Source organism: Exophiala xenobiotica, assembly GCF_000835505.1.
Source record: "Exophiala xenobiotica strain CBS 118157 unplaced genomic scaffold supercont1.3, whole genome shotgun sequence".
NCBI lineage: Eukaryota > Fungi > Ascomycota > Eurotiomycetes > Chaetothyriales > Herpotrichiellaceae > Exophiala > Exophiala xenobiotica.
Genome location: NW_013562492.1, coordinates 5,005,099 through 5,026,105, shown reverse-complemented (window position 1 = coordinate 5,026,105; position 21,007 = coordinate 5,005,099). Strand labels below are relative to the sequence as shown.

The window sequence follows — 21,007 nt, the reverse complement described above, 5'->3', positions numbered from 1 at the left end:
TGCCAGAGGATGCGAAGTCGACCGCAATATGCCGATTGACTACCGCGTGGCTATCTCGCAACGCAATAGGGTCCAGAGTAAGACAATCATTCCTTGAGGCCGTCTCCTTTGGAGTCTCGACTTGATGCTCGCCACTTGGATTGCCTCCCTTTGCTTCCCGCGCTCCCATGGTCCTGTCTCGGGTTTGTTTGCAGACAGGATCTCCCTGGCAAACTGCGGAGGGGAAATGGTAGTCATTCCTGAGTGGCATGCAACTTGCACTTGGATTGAAGAAGTTGTGGTCCAACGGTACTGACATTCTTTTCGCCTAGCCCGTTATAGCTTCTGTGTGCCTGGCTGTACGATGAATGTCGAAACTTAACTGCAGCGGGTCGGCATGAGTGGCCCGGTCGCTGCAAAACAATCGCTCTCCCCGCCCTTCGCATGGTTGTTGGCGTAGTCATGTTGACAGGTTCCTCGTCATAGACACCTGGAAGTGGGAATTCTGGCGCAGCGGCCGCATGGAGAGGTTCTGGGTATGGAGGATCAAAGGCTTCTGCCAAAAACTGAAGATCTGGGTGCAGCTGTTGCCCGCGAGGTTCCGGAGCAGCTGGAGGAGTATCAAAAGCATCGACGAAAGTCTGGGCATCTGGGTGCGGCAGCAGCATAGCAGCCTAAAGCCCTGGTGATGATGATTGTGACGGGAGACAGAGAAGCAACAAGAAGATTGTGGCGAGGTCGTCCGAAGGAAGAAATGAATTGACAATTGAAAATTTGGGGAAGATCGATATTTGTAGGTGGAAAAGATCAAGCAGTGTATTGAGTGAGTTAGAAGTGTGGCAGACACATACTTCTGGCTGGCCTATTCGCTGTTCTTTTCTCACTTTTGATCATCAATTCGACAGTGAGGTCTATTCAGGTGATTGATCCCAAAAAGCTGCGTTGTGCCTCTTCTTAGTGGCTGAAGACCACGTCCCCTTTCTTGAATACGTTGAGAACCTAGTGGAACAAGAAGAACAATGACATCTGATAGACAATGCAATTCATGCCTTTCAGCTTTGATTGTCATGGCAAACCATACGATGGTACAATAGTGATACATCGCCAGATGGCTGTGCTTCTCGCATAATTCCAACGTACAGCTGACAAGTCCATACTTCTTTCTCGAGAATTCTGTCCAACTCGCAAGTCATTTGCTCCACGACCTTGTGTTTTGGCACATGTCTGCACTGCCACGGCAAGGAAAGAAAAGAGCGTCCGATGTTCATGGCGGCAACTTCAGTCGAATCGACGTTCAAACGAGTGTAATGATGCAAGCTCGGTGCATTCAATACCAAAGGAGTGTGGATGGCATCTCTAGCCAAACCCCAAACATCAAGAGAATGAAACCACCTTGAGCTGCTAATGGTGGATTGAATCTTCGGGATACTCTGAATTGATACTCTTCGTCCCTGCCAATCGTACACGAATCTACCTTTTCACGCCGTGTCTATAACCGATGGCAGCAGCGGTACGACTTTCAATCCTGGAAGCTCGACGGATTTTGCGCTTCTTCTGTGCATCCTCACGGAGTTCGGCAGCTTTTTCAGCAGGAGTGATGTTGTCTGTCTGAGTATTTGCAGCTGCGATATCCGACGCACTGCCGCTAGTTGCGTTGGTAGCTGCTGCAGTGCCGTTTGTTGCAGCTCCAGCTCCAGCAGCATCAGTGGCGGAAGACTGAGGCATCTGGACCGGCACGACTCCCCCGAATGGGCCGGCCAGGGCGGGATTCTGGCATCGAACCATGCAGACATTTTCCTGGCCAGCAACAGTACCAGTGCAGATTTGATCTGCTGGGACTTGGGCTGTAAGTGGCTGCGAAAGGTCAGCCATCGTCCGCTAGACATCAACGTTTCCTTACAAAGTCGGTCTCCGAGCCTGCTTGAGATCGGCCACGGCGGCCTGGCACTTGCTGCGTGACTGTCATCTGTTTTTGTTAGAGACATATTGACATATGCGAATTGTGTACTCACCTCAGTCCATGTAGTTCCAGTCCCATCGTTGTTAATCATGCACGTGTATGGACCCGCACCATCAGCGTTGACTTGATGAAGAGTCATCTGTACTTCACCACCGGCTGAAATTTGTGGGAGTACACCACCACTCTCAGCCAGGATTGCAGTAGTGCCAGCCTCGGGGTCGTTATCACCGCCTTCGAGCGTCTCGCCAAACGTGTCGGCCTGGTCACCAGCGAACCGAGTGGTGTCTTGTTGGAAAGGGCGTCTCCTAGTCCCGTCACGCGGGGTCGACGAGTCAATACCGAGAGCAGTCCCATTACCGCCAGCATCACCAGTTGCAGCAATGATGCAACCATGTCCTGCGACAAAGTCACTGATGGCAAGGAGTCCAAAGACAACGAAGGATTTGTAGGAGACCATTGTGAAAGAAGATGCACTGAAAGGACCAGCCTTTGAATTCAGATGGCGAAGAAGTAGAAAGAGTGATGAGTTGACTGATATTGGAGTGCAGACATACAACCTTTTGCGGTTAAGTTGAGGGTATTTATACCTCGCAGAATCATGTTAGAAAGGCTGTGCCTTGGACTCTGTCCTCAACTTCAATGCATACCTTGCCTCAGAAGCAAAACTAGGGATGATTCTGATACCGAAGGTCCTTCGATTTGAAATTTTTGCCGTGGAGTAGATGGTACCGGTTGCGCATCGCCTGGTTCCCAATTAGTAGTATCTTCTATGCTCAACATCAATGAATATGGCAAGTGTGAGCGAAGGACCGAGGAAGCATAGAAAGCCATTCTATTCCTATTGGTGGACATCGATGGCTTGTAGCTGTTTCGGGCTGCGGAGTGCTCTATGCAGGGGAATCCACCCGAGCAAGTGTATGTCTCAAGAATGTCTTCCGTCCAACCAATTCAGGATAGTCGACTCGGTAGATGCTCGCTAAGTAGGTTCTGGATGGGCCGGGTAAGTTGTAGCAGGAGGATAGAGATTGTTGTTGAAGATGCAGTGCTTCAAGGACAATACCCTGATAGTTGCACTTTTTCTGTACATCGGACGGGGCTGACTGTGCAGCCCCAACATCGCGGAGGAAGGTGGTTCAGCATGCTTCATCATGCCCATCGCGGGATGAATGAGTCTCGAGGAGAAGTAAAGACCTTCCCTGCATCGACAGAGATGGTGTATCAAGAGTCCACATTCGGTAGAGCCTGGCAAGTCCGGCACGGCAGCTTGTGGACTCCACTCCGGGGTAAGCAGGGAACGTTTTATAACGCCATTGCTGTGTGGTGGCTGAGCATCGCTTGGCATTTCCCCGAACAGTCCCATGGACACCAGATGGGGTTTGAAAGCCACTGGACAGCTTGCTGCGCTATCTTGACTCGTCCCTGAAGCCTATGTGCGGCGACGCCGGGTGCAATTGTATGTCAGACAAAGCGTTCGGCGTAAGAGCAGGACCGCAATGCAAACAAGCTCTCGGTGCTGCAGTGGGACCTCGTGGGCCGATGTTTGGCTGCCAGTGCACGTTGGACGTTGCACAGCCTCGTTGAAGGCATGGTCGGATAGTGGCAAATCCGAGTAGTCTAGAATCCAGCTCCTCCGGTCTTAACCCATCTAAGGCGTGCAAAAAGTAGGGTGTTGTTGAAAGAAGGTCAAGCAGGTGTTTCTGGGGTCGTTGAACCCCCCTATCGGATAAGTCACCGATGTTTCGAAAATTGACGGTCCTGCACAGACCAGCTTCCCGGGCTTTGTCTGGCTCATGGCACTTGGGATCTGCTTCGCTTCTCTGACGATCAAACAAAACACTGGAAGCTCCCCGATAAGCCAACTCTGAGCCAATGGGAGTTCAATCGAAGACTTCTCAGCCGAGGAACCGACCGTGCGAGGCTACACTCTCTGTGAAAAAGCGACTATCACAGTGATGTCTATTCATGGCTGCATTCGTAAAACCAGGCCAAGTCCCTTAGTAAGGCCGCCAATGACCATTGCGGAGGAACACACCCAGCACGCCTCAACATGAGACGGGGCCTGGATCCCGCACGCCGATAGGTAGACAAGAAGGCTATACCAGAGGGAAGCGGCCATTGTGTCGCACCATTCATTGCACAAGAGCCTTGATGGAGCCTATCTGAAGGCTGGTACCGTTACGAAATGGCAGAGGCCGAACGATGCGAGGTGAATATCCCAGCAACTAGACTGCACAGCCCAAGGTCAAGCTTCAAGTCTGGTGATGTGGCAGAGCAGAGACAGACGGCGCATGACATTCCTCCAGTGTTGCTGTATCGAATACGTGGCGTAATCCCCCCTCAGCGTTCTTCATGAGCTTGTGGCGAGCGGTAGACGAGGCTACATGTCGGGAAGATTCGCCGGTACCAGTTGAAGAGGCCTCTTCTCCCTCTACGCGCCACGAAACTATTCCATTGGACAAGTCCACATTCAGCAGGAGTCTGGTGTCGCCACGTTGAACCATGCTCCGTTCTATAAAGTGATAGTCGAACTCCCTCCGGAGCTTCGCGGAACGGGTTAGTCTGCACACTAGCAGCGGCCCGTCCAGCAACCACTTCATCTCAGCACCATAAACCAACCCCTTCTGGCTCGGTCTGCACCATTTGGACTGTCTCTATATGGCTTCGGCGCCTGGCAGGCGAGGCGACGCCGGACTAATCAGAGACGAGGAAACCTCCAGCGTTCTGCCAAATACCTTGGCACGTTGCATTGCATATTCTCGTCAGGATCTCGCCTGGTGCGGACTCGCTCAGAACTCTCCCCGCACTTGGATTGGCTTGGCCGAACAGTCAACAAGGGGGGGAAGAGATGAAGGTGCAGGGCGGCCTTTTGACCGTAAAAATTGTTTTCACCTGGTATCCGCAGGGACAAAGTGTGGAGGGAAAACCCCCAGACCCGTGGGGAGGAGAGGTGAGAGCTGGTGATCCCCATGTCTAGACCTTCTAAGCCCACTCACAGCGCAAGGCGAGAGGGTACCGGCCACCAGCTCCGCCTGCTATCTAGCCTTTGAACGCACAAGGTACCCGGAATATCGAGCTGCAGCCGTATGTGATGGGTGTCATTTTGTTCGCCACTGTGGTATGTGGGATCTTCATCTCCGCAGTGCTAGCATCTACATAGGGATATCAATTCTCAGACTTCCCCAACTCTGCCCTCTCACATTTTCGATCACTCGGCACTCTCTCTTCATCACATCGCTAGAAGTCAAAATCATGGGCAAGGGCAACGTCTACTGCTGGTATGTATGCTTGGTGGCAGCACTTTGCATGTCCTCTAGGGCTACGATGCTTCCACCTTCAATGCCGTCCAAGGCTCGGACAACTGGGTCAACTACTTCACCAGCCCGACCCAAATGTCGTTGGATCTGTCACTACCGCATATGCAGTCGGCAGTATTCTTGCCGGTAAGCGAATTCTATTGTCTCTTTTGTGGGCAGGTCTTAGTACTCACTGACCTCGTGAAGGATTCTTCCTCTGCGGTCCTGTCTCCGATCGTTTCGGACGCAAGATTGCCATGGTGACCGGCTGCGTCTTTGTCATCATCGCAACGTTCGTATCATGCTTCACTCCAAGAAGTATTGGAGGCTACATCGCCGGTCGTGCCATCGTTGGTATTGGTCAAGGCTTTGCACTGCCAGCTGGTCCTACATATATCAATGAAATCGCTCCCTACGAGAGTCGTGGAAAGATCATGAGTTTCTGGTAACACCATTGTCATCATCTCTTCTTGGTCTGTTAGCTTACCTCTTGCAAGCAAATGAACTATAGCGTCGGCTCACGTCAGCATCAGCCCCAAGTCGAACTTGTCCGGGGAAGTACGGCTATGTGATGACGGTCGGCGACGGTGTAGCGACTCTTACCAGACCTTCGCTACTATCAATCCGGGGGGTGCCCGGAGATATACCTTAACTCGGTTCTATTGCCTCACTGCTCACTATGCCGTGATGGCTGGCGCAGCGTATGACATGACGTCCGCAATGAATCTCACGTACACGCCGAACCGGTCATGGGTCTTCGCGGCCAACGCTAACTCGACCACCGTGCATAAGGTGATCGTGAAGAGCATCGGTATCTTCCAGATCCGCAGCATATATAAATCTATGTTATTCTTGTGGTTGCGGTTAGGAAGTCCACTATCATTCGATTCTCTCAAGACAAGGCGAGGCCCAGAATCTTACTAGGAATTCGAAGGATGACCGCGATGGGCAGATTGATTCTCATGGGTTTAGGAGCATTTGTGTTGGCCGGGGTCGCGCCGGCGCTTGCCGCTGACACGACCTGCTCTATGGTTCAGCAATTTTCAACGGCCGGCACGACGGAGTGTAAGGTGCCCGCCAATGTGCGAATTGTTACTTTCGCAGTTTATGGTTCTGGCGGCGGCGGTGGCGGCGGCGCCGGGAACAGCGCCTCAGATGGTGGTCAGGGCGGCACCTCAAACAAAATAACCACCTTTTCCGTCCAAGTTACTCCCGGTGAATTTATCACGGCGCAGATTGGGCAGGGCGGTGCCGGTGGCGCCGGAGGCATCGCCACGACCTGTACCAAATGCCCTGCAGGCAGCGGCGGAACAGGCGGACTCACAAGATTGCAAATCCCCAGCCAGGGCTTTTTGTCGCTCGCAGGCGGCGGCGGTGGTACGGGTGCTACGAGGAATAAAGGCGGAAATGGTGGCATAGGGACTGCTCGGCTTAGGACCGATATGCAGCCGATTCCAGGTCCAGTTACAAGCACCGGCTTCTGCGCCTTGGTTGGGGCATCCGTCGGTGGTCAGGGCGGCCCGGGCAATCCCTTTGGCACTGGCGGTCAAGGTTCGCGCGGCGCCCCTGGCTGTATCGAGCTGCTTTTCTCAAGCTAAATATGAAGCCATTGGGGTTGATCTGTTCTCCGCACAACTTTTCCTTTCAATTCATGTAGACTCAGATCAGTGCTTGAATGGAAAGAATATACATTGCATCTACCATCATAAGCAGGCCCGTGTATCCAGCTCAAGCAGCCACGAGGGTGCTAGCGCCATATGCGGTGTTCATCTTCGCCAGATAATGCTCGGCTTGCGTTACTGGTTTGTATATCATTGGCCGTGTCTCTGAAATGCAAGACGGAAGAGTCTCCATCACAGCGTCGTAGTCTGGACCAAAGAAGAAGGGAATAGAGTAGCGCTCCCCACCGGTAGTATTAGTGGCTCGGTGCAGTGTTGACAAGAAGACATTGTTTGTCCAAATGGACAAAGCGTCGCCAATGTTGACAACAAATGTGTCTGGAAACGGCTTCGCAGGTACCCAAATACCCTGTCCATTGACCACTTCAAGGGCATTAATGCCATCCGACTGCAATAGGATGGTAAACAGCTCGTGGTCGGTATGTGCTAGGATAGCCGAGTTGACATCCGGTCTTTGCTGTCCCTTAGGAGCATAGTAGTTGAGACCTAACAAGGCGCCCGGCTTTTCCATCTTGTCATCGAAGAAATGCATGGGCAGCTCCAAGGACAAAGCAAAGATCCTGGCCAGCTTGCGGCTAAGCACCAGCATCTCGCCAAAATATTTCCCCACGACAGCCCTGTGGCCTGGAAGATCCTCCTCTTTTGGAAGCAGGTTGATGGCGTCGTGCTTGGGGTCGACTTTGCCAACATATTCTGTGTCCCAAGCCACCTCGCGGCCAATAAGGACACTCTCGTATGGATGAGCTTTCTGGCCACCCTTTCGGTCGTCTTCGAAAGGGCCATAGCCTAGATGGTATTCGCTCTTTTCACGGTCGAGCTCCATCTTCTTCTCCTCGGGAAGGCCCTTGAAGAATCGTTCAGCTTCGCTCTTGATCGCGGCCACGGACTCCTTGGGAATGCCATGGTTCTTGATGTAGAAGAACCCGACTTTGGTGCAGGCATCATATATATTGGACGCGAGAGCCCGTAGCTTGCTTTCGTCCGCGCCGTCGATATCCGAGAGGTCGATGACTGGAAGCTCGTCGAAAGACGTCAGGCCTTCGGGCTCCCGTATCTTACGGTAGCCCATGCCGGATCCAATGTCAAACTCCATAGCTGTGGTAGCGCGTATGAAACTTGCCCTCGACTAATGGCTAGTAATTTGAGTTATCAGCAATCCTACGGCTATGGTAACCGGCCCATAAGGTCCCTAACTTATACTCAACACGAGGGTCGAGGTGTAGCCCTTCATCTGGTAGCCAGAGGAACCTCACCCCACTCTCGACGCCTATTCGCACGTGGGTACAAGTCAGATTTGTTGTACAACGAGCGCAGCGCTCATTCGAGGAGTAGGATGTTCAATATCAGACGCGTGATAAGATAGCTTTGGTTGTGCTACCCCACCCTCTTTCTCCAGAGACAACCGGAAACCGGCTACTCGGGATGCTTGTACCTTCCACCTACACCCTGCAGCGTCTAACCATAGGTTCACCTTACTATTTTGTAAAGATCCTCCACGTTCGCCTGCTGTGACTCTTGGGGAGAAGTTCAAAAGAGCCCTTGCAAATGTGGCCTTTGCGATTGGCTGGCTATCAATTCGTCTCTGAATGCTGGAATCAATGCTGGCTGCAGCGTTGTATATGCCTGCAGGAGACTGGCTCTCGAGAAAATATCGACTCTGAAGCACTCGACTTTGTGATATCTCCCTAGCTCGACCGCCGACGTGGTCGTCCTGGAGTATTGCAGTCAGTCATTGGCCGTCTGACCCCAAGTAAGCCATTGTCCTTGCCCTTTACCCAACAAACTGCTACAAAAGAACAACTTTCGACCTCCCCCACTGTCTATAGGGACTTTATGTCAATCTTAAGGCTTATAGCGAACTTGACTTCTAGTCCGGGGATGCTGGTCAACAACCAGAGTGGGGAGCTAACTTTAGATGTGTCCGGCTTGGTCGCTCGGCTCGTCGGTAGTATTTTGCCGCAGTCCTTTTAGGTAGGTGAGTTGTTAGCGGCGTTCGAAGCAGCCATAACAGCGGCTACCAAATAATGCGAGGGCAGTGGTCAGATGTCCTTCATCTAATCATGATAAGCTCGTCCTCCCTGGGGCATACCTGTTGAGCTGTCAGGAAAGTCTTGGATAAGCTTGACCAGAGATAAGCAAAAGGTTGAGATGTATGCAGCTAGCGTCCTCCCCGGCTCCACGCTATATCACTCGGACGCTTCCTAGATAAGTGCTTCGCTTACATCGTAGCGCATGCTGTGTGCCCTCCGCCCCTGCCACCGTGTTCAACACACACATGCGCCCTCTCGACTGGCCTACGACGCTCCTCCACTTTCTGTGTTCACAGAAGAGATACGGATACTATGCCCCCATTTCTCACGCAGCAGAGCAGCTGCCATGGTCGAAGAGTTCAGAACTTCAAGCCGGTTTCATATCAACGGTCTGTTTGGCTCTTATCGTGGCTGATTGTCGAGCCTATCATGGCACTTGAGGCGACCCGAACCAGCGTGCGAGACGGTCTCATCCAGGATTGTCAATGTCCGGGTATAAGAGTTGTTATCTGTTCGACTCAGTTCTCGCAGAATGTCCTTTGCTCCTGTCCTTTGTCTAGTAAACAAGCTCCCGCCTGACTTGCAAAATGACCGACGTCGAGAAAGGCAAACAGTTGTCTGAGGAGTCTGGAACTATCATCGAAGTCACCCCCGAAGAGTCATACGAGGTGAACAAGTATGGCTCGCTGGCTTGGAGGGTTGTGCGCTGGTTTCGTGCAGAAGAAACCGGCGTTGAGCGAGTCACGGAAGAGATGAGGACAAATCATTCCCCGTACTCCATGGGAATACTCTGGATGGCTATCAATATGGTGCCTCTAGGCTGCAACATTGGTATGCAAGGGATCACTTACTACGAAATGAGCTTCTGGGACTCGGCTCTCTGCATCATCTTCTTCAATCTCCTGGGAGTTCTTCCTGTGGCATACATGAGCACCTTTGGTCCAGTTTTTGGCATGCGGCAAATGGTTCTTACCAGATTCTTTGTCGGATATCAAGTCATGCGGCTGTTTGCTTTCATCAACACCCTGACTTGCATGGGCTGGTCCACTCTCAACGACATCTCTGGCGCCAACCTCTTGCATACACTTGGAGACGGTGCTTTACCACCCTGGGCTTGTATCCTCATCTCGGTCATCCTGACAATGGTGATCACCATGCTCGGATACAGGACCATCCACAGAGTCGTGTCATGGTTTTGGGTGCCCACGATCATCGTGCTGTTCGTTTTCATTGCCAGGATCAAAATCTCGGATTCCTTCTCGACAGGCACCATGGCAGCTGGTCGTGCCGAGGCCGGTGCCGTGCTGTCGTATGGAGCAGCTCTAGTTGGCAATGCTTCAGGCTGGACACTGTTTGCCTGCGATTACAGCCTGTATCTCAAACCGACGACGTCCAAGTGGAAACTCGGGCTATCGGTCTATGTCGGCATTCTCTTCACGACCATGTTCCTCCAGTTGACAGGCCTGGCAGCGGCTGCGTGCACCTACAAGAACGCATACTTCGCTCAAATGTACGAAGAACAAGGCGGAGGTGGTCTCTTTTATGCCATTCTTGTCCACAACTCTCTCGGCCGCTTCGGAGAATTCTGCATCGTGATGCTGTTCCTTTCCCTGGTGGCATGCAATGTCGCTTGCGTGTACTCGGCATCCTTGTCTGCACAAGCCATTTGTTCCAAATTCAGACTGATTCCTCGATTCTTCTGGGCCCTGTTGGCCAACATTGTTGGACTGGTTGTCAGCATTGTAGCCTTCTACAAGTTCGATGAAGTGCTCAACGATATCCTTGCCATCATATCGTACTTCATCACACTTTACGTCGGCATCTTCCTGTCCGAGCATCTCATCTACCGACGCAAGCTTGGATACAAGATCGAAACTTACCAAAACGCCAGAAGTATGCCATTCAGTTATGCCGCCCTGTTTGCATTCTGCTGCGGAGTCACTGGCGCCGTCGTTGGAATGTACGAGGCTTGGTGGACCGGGCCTTTGGCGAGAGATGTTAGCAGAGTCTTCCCTGGAGACATTGGGTTCGAGTTGGCTTTTGCTTTTGCTTTTGTTGGGCATGCGTCCACGAGGTGGCTTGAGATCAAACATTACGGAATGTAGAGGAAAGACATGATGCATTGCTGCATCGGGATGGAGAATAGGCTCCATCTTTTTTACTATTTATCCGGGGATTCGTTCGTGTTACATTCTGCACCCTGCTGAAGACGGGAAGTTTTACTACTAAGCACATTTTCCCCGCGGGGCTTCAGCAATGTAACCCCGGGATGGCATCTCGTCATGAAGGCGGGAGATGAGCCTATCGTGGCCCAAGTAAATGGACGCTGCCAGTTAGTGCTCGTATAAGTTTGGCACGTTCCCGCCTACAAAAGACACTATCCTGCGCGCCTCCGTTGCTTGATCAAAGCTTGTCCTCGAGCCTTTCATCGGTCTTTCTCCGCCTTCATCTTCTCCCGATAGGTACGATTTTCGACGAATACTGTCGCCCAGCATGGTGAATATGAGTAGTACTATGCCGGCAGCCATCCTTGGAAGTCTGGTGAGTCCTTGTCTTTGAGTAGCGGTTGCTTTTCCTGGTTCACAACAGTGTCTGCGAAGCTGGAATGTTCCACACATGTTTCGGACATTGCAGGGACGATGCTGATCTGACGACTTTCCTAGGCCGGCGTCATGCTCATCTTCATCTGGTGGTGGTTCCCCCGTACTTGGAAAAGGGGCGTAGCTCAGCAACGCCGAAATTGACGATGTGCAAGTGCAGGCCGAGAGAGAAATGGTGGTTCGGAATGCAAGAAGGACAATCGACAATTACCGCGAAGTATTGAAGCAAAGGGAACTAGCCAAGAATGCGGGAGCGCAGTCGATTACAAGCGACATCGAAACACAACACTCAACCACAGACCCAAACGCAGAGTCCGGCATCAAACCGAACCCAACGCACACGCACGTGGACCCTGTCACCATAACGTAAAGCCCCGGGAGGGAACACTCATCATTGTGGTGCTGTGAGGCAAGGAATGATTCTTCAATAATCTGGGTCGTTGGCGCTCCAGGTGGTGGCAGGCTGGACGGCACTGGAAGAGGAGTTATGCTTCAGCTTGAATACCAAGTGTCTTGCGATGGGGAGTCCTCCATCTTCAGGTTATTCCCACATACCTCATGCGTTCGGCGTTTGAGAAAGGTAGTTTTCAGTACGCGGCGTAAGCTGAGTCCGATGTTGAGAGTCTTCGATGCCAAATTTGATGGATTGGCCGACTCAATCGAGGCTGTAGGAAGCCAGATATGGAATTGCCGGTGTGGGCAAGAGTGCGAGGCTGGAGGAAGGAACGTAAAGACCAGGAGGCTCTATGAGGTTGAAAATAATGTTAGCAGGCTTGTTCTGTGACTTGACAGCCAACGTTTTGTTGGCGAAGGATGCGAAGCAGTTGCTCCAGTCTTGGTAGCGAACATGCCAGATCCAAGATGTCCAGACCCATTGCAACACTGCGCACTCTCCTAGTTCTGGTGAGCTGGGAAGAGCCACGCGACAGCGATAGCCACACTAAGCTGTTGCGGGAAGCACATCGGGAAGTGAGCGTCCCACTGTTGGAGGTACAACACCACCATTGAGCTGGTGTAGATGATCAGAAGCACCTGTTGCTTCTCACGGCGCAGGCGCGCGACGCGTAATCTTGGCGTGTTTTTGGCATTCTGGGCTTTAAAGCAGCGAAAGGCATCTGACAGAACATCCGTACACTGACCACTATTGAGGGTGATGGGGGGAATTCAGTATAACTATTTGACGCCTGACCAAGTAATGATTACATCCTACAACAATCTAGATGTTGCAATGCCTCCTGCGCCATTTGTCCATGATTTTACAGCTTTCCACGAACGCTCCGATATTTTGCAGGCCAGATGCCCTGTTTTCCAGGCGACAAGATCCCTTGCGGGTCGAGAGTATCCTGACAGACAAATCAGCAAGGGTGAGAACAAAGAATCTGACCACTGTACCTTCAACCTCTCGACAAATCTCCGGTAAGCGTGATCGTTGAAGTCATAGGAGTCGGCAACGAGGTCTGTGCAGTCAGTGAGTGAGAGTTGCGGGAAGGGGAGACGGCAGCTTACCCATGTAGTTGACATGCGACCTATACTTGCTGAAGCCACGTTTCCGTCCTTCCTGGTACAGATTGCGGAAGATGGTATCAACCGCCCGCCGGTGCTCCGGATTGGTCTTGTCGAAAACCATCATGTTTACGAATATGACATGTCGCTCATGCATGAAAAAGTCGCAGAACAAATCGAACCCCTGCGCTTCGCAAACGCCTCGTGCTGTCTTCACCCATTCCAAGACAGTCTTGCCTGATGAAGGAATGATGGGAGAGTAGTCTGCATGGGCACCGATCCCAACCCTGTCGGTCGGCAACCGGTATTTTACCATGGGCAAACTCCAAAGACTGGGCACACCGACAAAGAAGCCCCCATGAGGGTCCGGGATTGAAGTCGCCTCGAGAAGCTCATCGTTCTCGCCCGAGAAGATGTGGCCCTGGAGTCGATTCACAGAAGCCGGAGCAGCCTTGCCAATTATCCGTTTGAGCTCATTGAAATGTGCCTTGACCACCTCTTTGGCTCCGTACAAGCCAAACTTGACATTCCAGTATCCGAAACCCAAGTCTTTCTGAAGCTCTTTGAGCCTCCATTCAGGAATTGGTCCCTCGTGAGGCCATAGTTCGGCTCGCTTTCCGGTCATACCGAGCCATTCGACAATATTTGAGACGTAAACAGTATTCGGGAGCAGGCCGTCTCTTCGTAGCTCGCCGAAGATGTCGACAATTGTTTCCACATCTTCAAAATTGGGCATATCGAAAGCGCATGACATGTACGCCTGTGGTTGAGGATGGAGCCAGATCCCGAGCTTGGTGACGATTGCGAGATTGCTTTGCAAGAAAAGACCTTCTATCGATGGACCGAAGGTGAATTTCGACAAATGGGAGGACGGCGAATTCGAAATCGCGAATTGGCCTGTCCTGACCACGTCTCCATCAGCAAGCATGACTTCAAGTCCGCAGATATGCTGATGATGCGTTGCTGTGGGTGTGAAGCCAGTCCCTCTGTCGACTGTCTGTAAAGCTGTCAGCCAGAATTCGGGGCGTGATCTTCAACGCAACATACATTGCCGACGACACTACCCCATCCCAGTGACGGCACGCTGGGCCATACCCGAAGCTTGTGCTTTGCACAGTAGTCGTATAGGTCGGTGAACGTCACTCCTGGCTCGACGACTGCATAAGAGAACTTGTCATTGACTTCAATGATCTTATTCATCCGATGCAAATCCAGAGCCAGCGAGCCATTGAGTCTCGGCGCAGGCCCACCATATCTGTATGTCTCTCAGCATCAACTGAGCCACCGCAGGCCTGCTGCTATGACATACCCAAGATTCTTGCCTCGTGAAAAGGTCCATACGGGAATGCCATGTTTGTTGGCGACACTCAAGACACCGCGCAACTCTTCCTCGGAAGCAGGACTGGAAGCTCATCAGCCTACATCAGTTGCCCTTGAATAGCCACTCACCATATTGCACCACTTGGCATTCTCCGTTTGCCTTCCTTCTCCCACAGCTCATAGGGATCGACGTATTCCTCCAGATGTGCTCCGGTAAAGACATGTTCTTTGCCCACAATTTTTCGAAACTCGGAAATAGCAATATCAAAATCCTGCTGGCTGACACCTGGCGGAAGAACATAATCCAATGGGGTCAGCAACTTTCCGGAGAACAGCGTGCGGTGGTTTTGCTGGTATTCGGGATCTTCATATCGAATTGGGAATTTCACGTCACTGGAGCCCATGTTTCTCAAACACCGCGAACAACGTTTCGCTGGGCGATTCTCACTGTCTGCAAGTGATGGTCAAGATGCGAGGGAGTCTGCTTTTAAATTAGTCGATGCTCTGAGAAAGTCTGAGATCGATCTGGCCGGAAGCTCAATGGCGGAGTTCCATATGTCCTCCAAATGGGGCAATCAACAGTTACTCCAAACCAACCCCACATTCACCTTATGCGACGAGGGAGAACAAGCCCCCGCAAAAGGCCTCGGAGTGCTGCCGAGAAGGCTGAGGCACCATCTGCTGATGTTCTTGGAGGGGCCTTGGACTCTGCGATCGGGCGAAGGTACTTCTTGACAATGTGTTGAGCTGTGAGATGGATTCCACAGAATTGAGGGTCCTGCACACGAGCCATCCGCACGGATTTCATAACCTGTGTCCGCGAGGCCCCGTGATCTGAAACGTGGTGTGCAGATGCCAAATCTCTGTGTGAGCCGAGGCAAAATCGCGTGTCAAGTGAGCTTCACAGCCCGCTTCGTGCCTTTTGCAGGAGTCTCCCATGGCTCAAGATTCTTCAGCCAATTCTCCATGGATGGGCTGGGAATCTCTCCTGGATTGAAGAGCCCTTGCAATATGTGTCAGTCAAATTGAAGATTGCAGAGTGTGCCATGGTCCGGTACTCGAAATGCAGCGACAGAACGCTTCCCTTACCTGCCTTGAGAAATGTCAAGTCTGACATATTTTGCGATTTGATCCAGATCCCACAACCACATTCATCGCACCACGCACGTTCCATGTCCGTACCGCTGTCAGCCTTTTGGGTGTGTGTGCGCGGCTGAGGACTGCTGGACTGGATATCGCTTGTCTTGACGAAAAGGTGTGCCGAATGCCTTGCGGAGAGGCCATCCATCAGCGAACTTCGCAGAGAGCACACGATGAAGAGTTCAAGTAAGGAAGATTCACATTGCACCGGCCCATTTGCGACAATCGGTACCATCTGAGAACGTTAGCGTTGTGAATGATACCTTGACGACGGTCCACGAACGGCACAAGTTCATCTCTGTGGGTTTCGGAATGGTGTACTCATGACGGCCGCAGTTACAGCTTCCAGTGATGAGGTTTGACATTGTGGAGCTCGGTCGTCGGGTTCTGGAAGAAATGAAGAAAGGAGAAACGGGTGAGCCGAATGATTTCTTGAGGTTTGTGTTTCTCCTCTGCTATGACGTATCGAAGTGCTCTCCCAACCGGAATAAGATTTATGACAAGCGACTGAGATTCGCAATCAATGAGGACGGAGACTCGCATTCAGCAATGACTCTGATTTTGCGCAGGCACCGACGGTTTAGTCTGCCTGGAACCCGCAACGACTCCAGACTGCGGACGGCGTGTACTTCGCGTCGGAAGGACTGGCCTGTCAGCCACCACGAAGAACAGCCCATGAAGAATCGCAATATCCCTCTTGCTCCAAACCACACCATCAGTCACCATGCATATCAGGCGCAGTCCAAGTCAGACCGAGAGGCAACACAATTGGCAATCATTCTTTCTTTTCCGGCGTCCAATAATTGTCCTCGGTGACCTTTGCGCTATCAAACAGATATTTTCCACTTTGCCGGCCTACAGGATCTTGAAACCCCTTTTCGGTTTGCAGCAAATACTGTGACGGGTCCTGCGTCATGTTCAAGAAGAACGGCACATCAAGACTGTTCAATTCCTCTTCGACCCATTCGACACCGACTGTTGAGATACCCTTCCACTCTCGTTGAATCTGATCTTTCATCGACAACGGCAATTTGGTCGTCATGGGGCATTGATACCAATGCGCAAAATAGTCGATGGCCAACATGATGCGATGGCGGTCACTCTTATTCGGCATACCGGCGTGCCATAAGCGAAGGTCCCGAAAACAAATGCTGCCCTTCCTGACTTTCGGTTGAACTGGTGGTTTGATCTTCGCCTGCTCCTGCAAATACTCCTTCTTGATCCATCCACTGCGGGGAGAAATTTGCTGCTCGCTCTGTGGATAAGCATTGTGAGTGCCACACCAGATTTCCGTGACACCGTTCTCGACATCTGAATCTTGGAGATAAATGTTCATGACAAGGCCGAATGGGATTTCAGGGAAGGCATGGCTGACGTCGCTGTGCACAGCTTGACGGCCAGTACCTCCAGGACATGCCACGTTGCTGTTGATGAATCGGAGCTCGGGATTGGGACCAAGGAGATTCTCGACCACGCAGATCATGTGAGGATTCGCATAGAAGTCGCGATGGAGCCATTCTGGAGTCAGCGGAGGAATTTGGCTGACATTGCCAGTTGAAGCACCTTGATTCCAATGCATGTGCTTCTTCTTGAGGAATTCCGAGTTATCCTGGACCATACGGTTGTAAAGCCGGTCCACCAGATTGTCGTCAATGGCGTTTTCCAGGACTACGAATCCATCTCGGTGGAAATACCTTAGGCACTCTTGTATGGTCTCCGGTTTCGTCTCTCCGGAGTGGAATTCTTCGTCACAGAGTCGGATAACGACAGGATTGTCTCCATGTCTTTCAATGTCTGGAATTAGTGCTCCATTGATGTATCTTGACCTCGTCGAAGGCACCTCACTAGTCGCGGACGGTGCCATAGTATGTGCGATGTATCTGATGCCAGACCAGGAATCGCCCAGGAGCTGAACTTCATGAGCGTTATGAGCAAGCGGGAGTAAATGATCGTCGACATAACTCATACCGGTATTGTCATTTCGCTGAGCTTGAATTTGGGCAAAAACGGCTACTCTCCGGTGTGCAATGCAACGATGATTGGATGGCAAAATGCACGTTTCACTGGCGGCAATGGTAATGCTTCATCATATCCAGAAATTTAGGCTAATCGCCATCGCATGAGGTAAATCCTTGAGACGAACCAGCTCGCCACTGACTGTCTGAACTCCCCAAGCTACATCTTGAAGGGGGCGTGAAGTGTCATCTTCAGCTATTGGCAAGTTCTTTCGGTGAATCTGGATGACTGAGGATCATCGGGGAGTCGTGAGAGAGCATGGAATGGAAAGAGAGTCGTATTGGAGATAGCCTGAACATTCCAAGAAATAGGAGTCTCGTGCTTGAAGTCAACTCCTTTGTGAAAAGTATATATGCTTGCTTCGTAGTCGTTTCGCCGGTCTCCTACAAGGCAATTGATAGGATCTATGCCAATCCGAACCGGGGGATATGTCAGTCTTGACGATTCACTATTCCAGCCGTGTACCGCAACATGAACAGCATCCACGGTCGCGTCGAAAATGAATAATAACCCCAAGTCAGGGAGTCGGAAACATTGCGTCTGATCCGTAGTGTACGTGCAAGCCATGTTCATGTGCGAGGGGTGTGTAATAGAATTCCGGAAGCATTCACAATTCCAAGGGGCGGACACTCGCATAAGTGCCACGCCATGTGGCTGGAATGGACCTTTCCAATTGTCGCTTAATGAACGTTCCCTCGTCCACTAAACTGTTAATTCTGCAAGAACAGTTCAGACGATCTTGTAGACTTTCTTGCACCAAAAGAAGCAGAACAAGCCGAAGATCGCTAGAGCCCCGGTAGTGCCCCAGAACCAATTGAGATTGTCGACGTCTTGACCTGGGACTTTGAAGTTGCCGCCGAACATACCTTAATACCACAAGTCAGCACCATTTTCTCAAGGATTGGCAAAAGCATGGCCATCGCTCATCAACTCACCTGTCACAATGTTCATTGGCAAAACGATGGTTCCCAAAACAGTCAATTTACCTAGGACATCAGAGGTCTTGAAATAAGTGTCAGCAACGAACACGAAGCTAGCTCATAGGTCACAACACAGCAGCATAGAAACATACCTTCTCCTGTCTCTCATTCATGTGGATGCTGACCTGTGCAAGATAGTTGCCGTGGGCTCTCGAGAGAAGTGTTTCGTAATGGGACAAATTGCCAGTCATGGTCAGGATATGGTCTTGAATATCACCCAGGTAGAGGCCAATCTCGGACTTCGGGGCAACTTCCCACTGCTCATTGCAGCGTTTTGCAAAACCTTTGATGACGTCCGCCTTGGTTCCCAGCAACCGGTACAGTGTCATGACTTTCTTCCGACATTCGCCTATCCTCAAAAGCATGTCGATACCACTGATCTCAGGCTCGTCTTTGTCGGTGTCCTTTTCGTGCTTCTTCACACCATGATCGCCGCCCAGCTCGTCGGTGTTCTGAAACGACTTCAAAATCTGATCATCAATAATGTCCACTTCTTGCTCGATGCTGGTAATCAATGGTTGGTACACGTCGGTGATATCATCTATGATGGCATACGAGATCCAGTCGGCGCTCAAAATGAGATAATCGGAGAGTTGTCGGATCCGTCGTCGCACATTGGCAGGATGAGGGTTTTGAGAGAAGTGGAAGGTAATAATGCCATAGCGGAAGACGCACATGTACATGTTGATGGGCTCCAGGTAGTCTTCACTGAGAGTATCCTGTTCAAATGTCCGATAGTTGATGAAATAGTAGTTGCGGAACAATTCCACCTTTTCCCGTGCTTCCTGCATCATAATGTCTTCCGAAGTGAGAGCATGGATACCAAAGGTCCTGCACAGGACACGCATTTCTTGGTCGGTCGGGCTCATGACATCGAGCCAAAAGGTCGGACGCGGGCCATACTTCTTGGGCTTCGGAGTGCGCGTGGGTGGTGACTTCTTGTGCGGCGATGGTGAACCCGAACCCTTCCTGGACTCCTTCTGACTGACATCAAGCCTAGACCTTACTGCTTCTGAGAGAGTCGAGGCTGCGACTTGCCCAGGCGGACCATTCAAACTCTTAGGACTTTGCAACGTGCTCGTATTCTCCATATTCTGACTTGCTTCCATGAGATCGGCTTCTTCACTGCTGCTGGAGTCGATCAGCTCAGGAGGATCGGGGATGAAGAGTTCGCGAAAGGAGCCACCGGGTTGTACCAGCTCGGAGATTGTCTCAGCATGGATGGTGCTCTCAAACTCCTCGTTGAAGTAGGTGAATCGGTACTGGCGGTCCTCCTCAACTCGATGCCATGCATTCTTCGAAGGCCGCAGGCGTCCTTCCACAAAGACAGGCTCGCTAATCTTCTTAGCCCGTCGTTCCCCTGCAGCTCTTTCTTCTTTCTCGACTCGGCTCCACTCGTCAAGGACCCATACCTGAGGCCATTCTCGTTCTTTACGTCTCCTTCTGCCACCATTGATAGAAGGCCCACGAGGAAGATAATTATTGTAGTAATCACCGAGCTCCGACACTTCATCTGCTGGGAAGCAGACATCGCCTTCGACGCTAAAGTGACGCTGGCTACCGTCCGGCCGCAGTCGAGGGCTTGGTGGGGCTGAGTTGGGCACTTTATCTCCATCTCCTTCAATATCGATCAAGACATCTTTGTTCATACCTTGCAGGTTTCTTCGGCTGTCGGGAGATCGGGTAAGGAAATGGCCGTCGTCTACCATCACATCACCGTAGCGTGCACCGAGAGTGGGACTGGGAGGTACGGAGGGGGGGTTATTGACATCGAAGTCTTTGTCGGACTTGGGATAGGAATTGCCGTTCCCACTGATTCGCTTCTTCTGCTGCTTAGACACGGAAGACATGGTAGAGGAACGAGATTTTCTCCTAAAGAGCCCATAGCTTGCCTGGACCGGGCTTTGTCTCTGAGCATCACCAGAAATCAACGGTGTCCGATCGTTAGCGTCTTCCTCGTCCGACCCAGGAGGGCTGGTGGTGTCTTGCTGGCTGCGGTGCCTCCGTCGTGTGAGTGCATCTGGTCTAGCATAGGTATTGCTTCGATATGAGCTTGCGAACAAGTTTGTGTTCAAACGGCTGTCTCGTCGTGGTCGCAGTGTTGGTTGATTCCTGTGGTCAAGAAGAGCCTCGCTGTCCAGACTCTCGCCACTCAGGTTGCCCTGGTTGTTTCTGTAGAACGACCTCAGCCCCGCCGATTGCTGCTGAGATTCTTCAATCAAGGGATCTTCGTGCGGGCCATCGGCCACACTCTGCATGGCAGACGTCTCTGAAGGAGCAATAAATGACTGACGGCGATTCCTCCTCTTCTTCCCCCCACGATGTTTTCGTTTCTTTTTGCCATCTGTAGGATTCGTAGGAGTTGCTGAGGGCCGTGCTTGGGCTGGGTCAGCAGAAGTCGAGGGCTGAGTGGGCGTAGAAGGATTCATCCTGGACGGAGTTTGATCGCGTGACTCGGAAGGCTGAGAGGATGTGCCTCTGTTCGGAGGAGGAAGAGGGTGCATCAC

The 21,007-nt window shown here is 51.6% G+C and overlaps 9 protein-coding genes across 9 annotated transcripts; 4 read left to right on the top strand and 5 right to left on the bottom strand.

Moving 5' to 3' along the window:
- Positions 1-1,449: 1,449 nt before the first annotated feature.
- On the bottom strand, positions 1,450-2,396 carry PV05_06150 (uncharacterized protein; the record flags this gene model as incomplete). Its single annotated transcript, XM_013462741.1, has 3 exons — positions 1,450-1,833; positions 1,880-1,945; positions 1,992-2,396. The coding sequence occupies 3 exons, from the start codon at positions 2,394-2,396 to the stop codon at positions 1,450-1,452; spliced, it is 855 nt and encodes a 284-aa protein (XP_013318195.1).
- Positions 2,397-5,176: 2,780 nt separating this feature from the next.
- On the top strand, positions 5,177-5,681 carry PV05_06149 (uncharacterized protein; the record flags this gene model as incomplete). Its single annotated transcript, XM_013462740.1, has 2 exons — positions 5,177-5,379; positions 5,440-5,681. The coding sequence occupies exons 1-2, from the start codon at positions 5,217-5,219 to the stop codon at positions 5,679-5,681; spliced, it is 405 nt and encodes a 134-aa protein (XP_013318194.1). The 5' UTR covers positions 5,177-5,216.
- Positions 5,682-6,001: 320 nt separating this feature from the next.
- On the top strand, positions 6,002-6,830 carry PV05_06148 (uncharacterized protein; the record flags this gene model as incomplete). The annotated part of the gene is made up of 1 exon (XM_013462739.1): positions 6,002-6,830. The coding sequence occupies exon 1, from the start codon at positions 6,168-6,170 to the stop codon at positions 6,828-6,830; it is 663 nt and encodes a 220-aa protein (XP_013318193.1). The 5' UTR covers positions 6,002-6,167.
- A 130-nt stretch (positions 6,831-6,960) lies between these two features.
- On the bottom strand, positions 6,961-8,004 carry PV05_06147 (uncharacterized protein; the record flags this gene model as incomplete). The annotated part of the gene is made up of 2 exons (XM_013462738.1): positions 6,961-7,922; positions 7,971-8,004. The coding sequence occupies 2 exons, from the start codon at positions 8,002-8,004 to the stop codon at positions 6,961-6,963; spliced, it is 996 nt and encodes a 331-aa protein (XP_013318192.1).
- A 1,524-nt stretch (positions 8,005-9,528) lies between these two features.
- PV05_06146 (uncharacterized protein) lies at positions 9,529-11,046 on the top strand (the record flags this gene model as incomplete). Its single annotated transcript, XM_013462737.1, has 1 exon — positions 9,529-11,046. One exon carries the CDS (start codon positions 9,529-9,531, stop codon positions 11,044-11,046), a length of 1,518 nt encoding a protein of 505 aa, XP_013318191.1.
- A 667-nt stretch (positions 11,047-11,713) lies between these two features.
- Positions 11,714-11,911, top strand: PV05_06145 (uncharacterized protein; the record flags this gene model as incomplete). Its single annotated transcript, XM_013462736.1, has 1 exon — positions 11,714-11,911. One exon carries the CDS (start codon positions 11,714-11,716, stop codon positions 11,909-11,911), a length of 198 nt encoding a protein of 65 aa, XP_013318190.1.
- A 787-nt stretch (positions 11,912-12,698) lies between these two features.
- Positions 12,699-14,768, bottom strand: PV05_06144 (uncharacterized protein; the record flags this gene model as incomplete). Its single annotated transcript, XM_013462735.1, has 6 exons — positions 12,699-12,884; positions 12,934-12,998; positions 13,048-14,041; positions 14,092-14,299; positions 14,354-14,446; positions 14,494-14,768. The coding sequence occupies 6 exons, from the start codon at positions 14,766-14,768 to the stop codon at positions 12,798-12,800; spliced, it is 1,722 nt and encodes a 573-aa protein (XP_013318189.1). The 3' UTR covers positions 12,699-12,797.
- Positions 14,769-16,279: 1,511 nt separating this feature from the next.
- Positions 16,280-17,470, bottom strand: PV05_06143 (uncharacterized protein; the record flags this gene model as incomplete). Its single annotated transcript, XM_013462734.1, has 1 exon — positions 16,280-17,470. The coding sequence occupies one exon, from the start codon at positions 17,468-17,470 to the stop codon at positions 16,280-16,282; it is 1,191 nt and encodes a 396-aa protein (XP_013318188.1).
- A 779-nt stretch (positions 17,471-18,249) lies between these two features.
- PV05_06142 (uncharacterized protein) lies at positions 18,250-21,004 on the bottom strand (the record flags this gene model as incomplete). Its single annotated transcript, XM_013462733.1, has 3 exons — positions 18,250-18,386; positions 18,456-18,522; positions 18,593-21,004. 3 exons carry the CDS (start codon positions 21,002-21,004, stop codon positions 18,250-18,252), a joined length of 2,616 nt encoding a protein of 871 aa, XP_013318187.1.
- Positions 21,005-21,007: the final 3 nt, after the last annotated feature.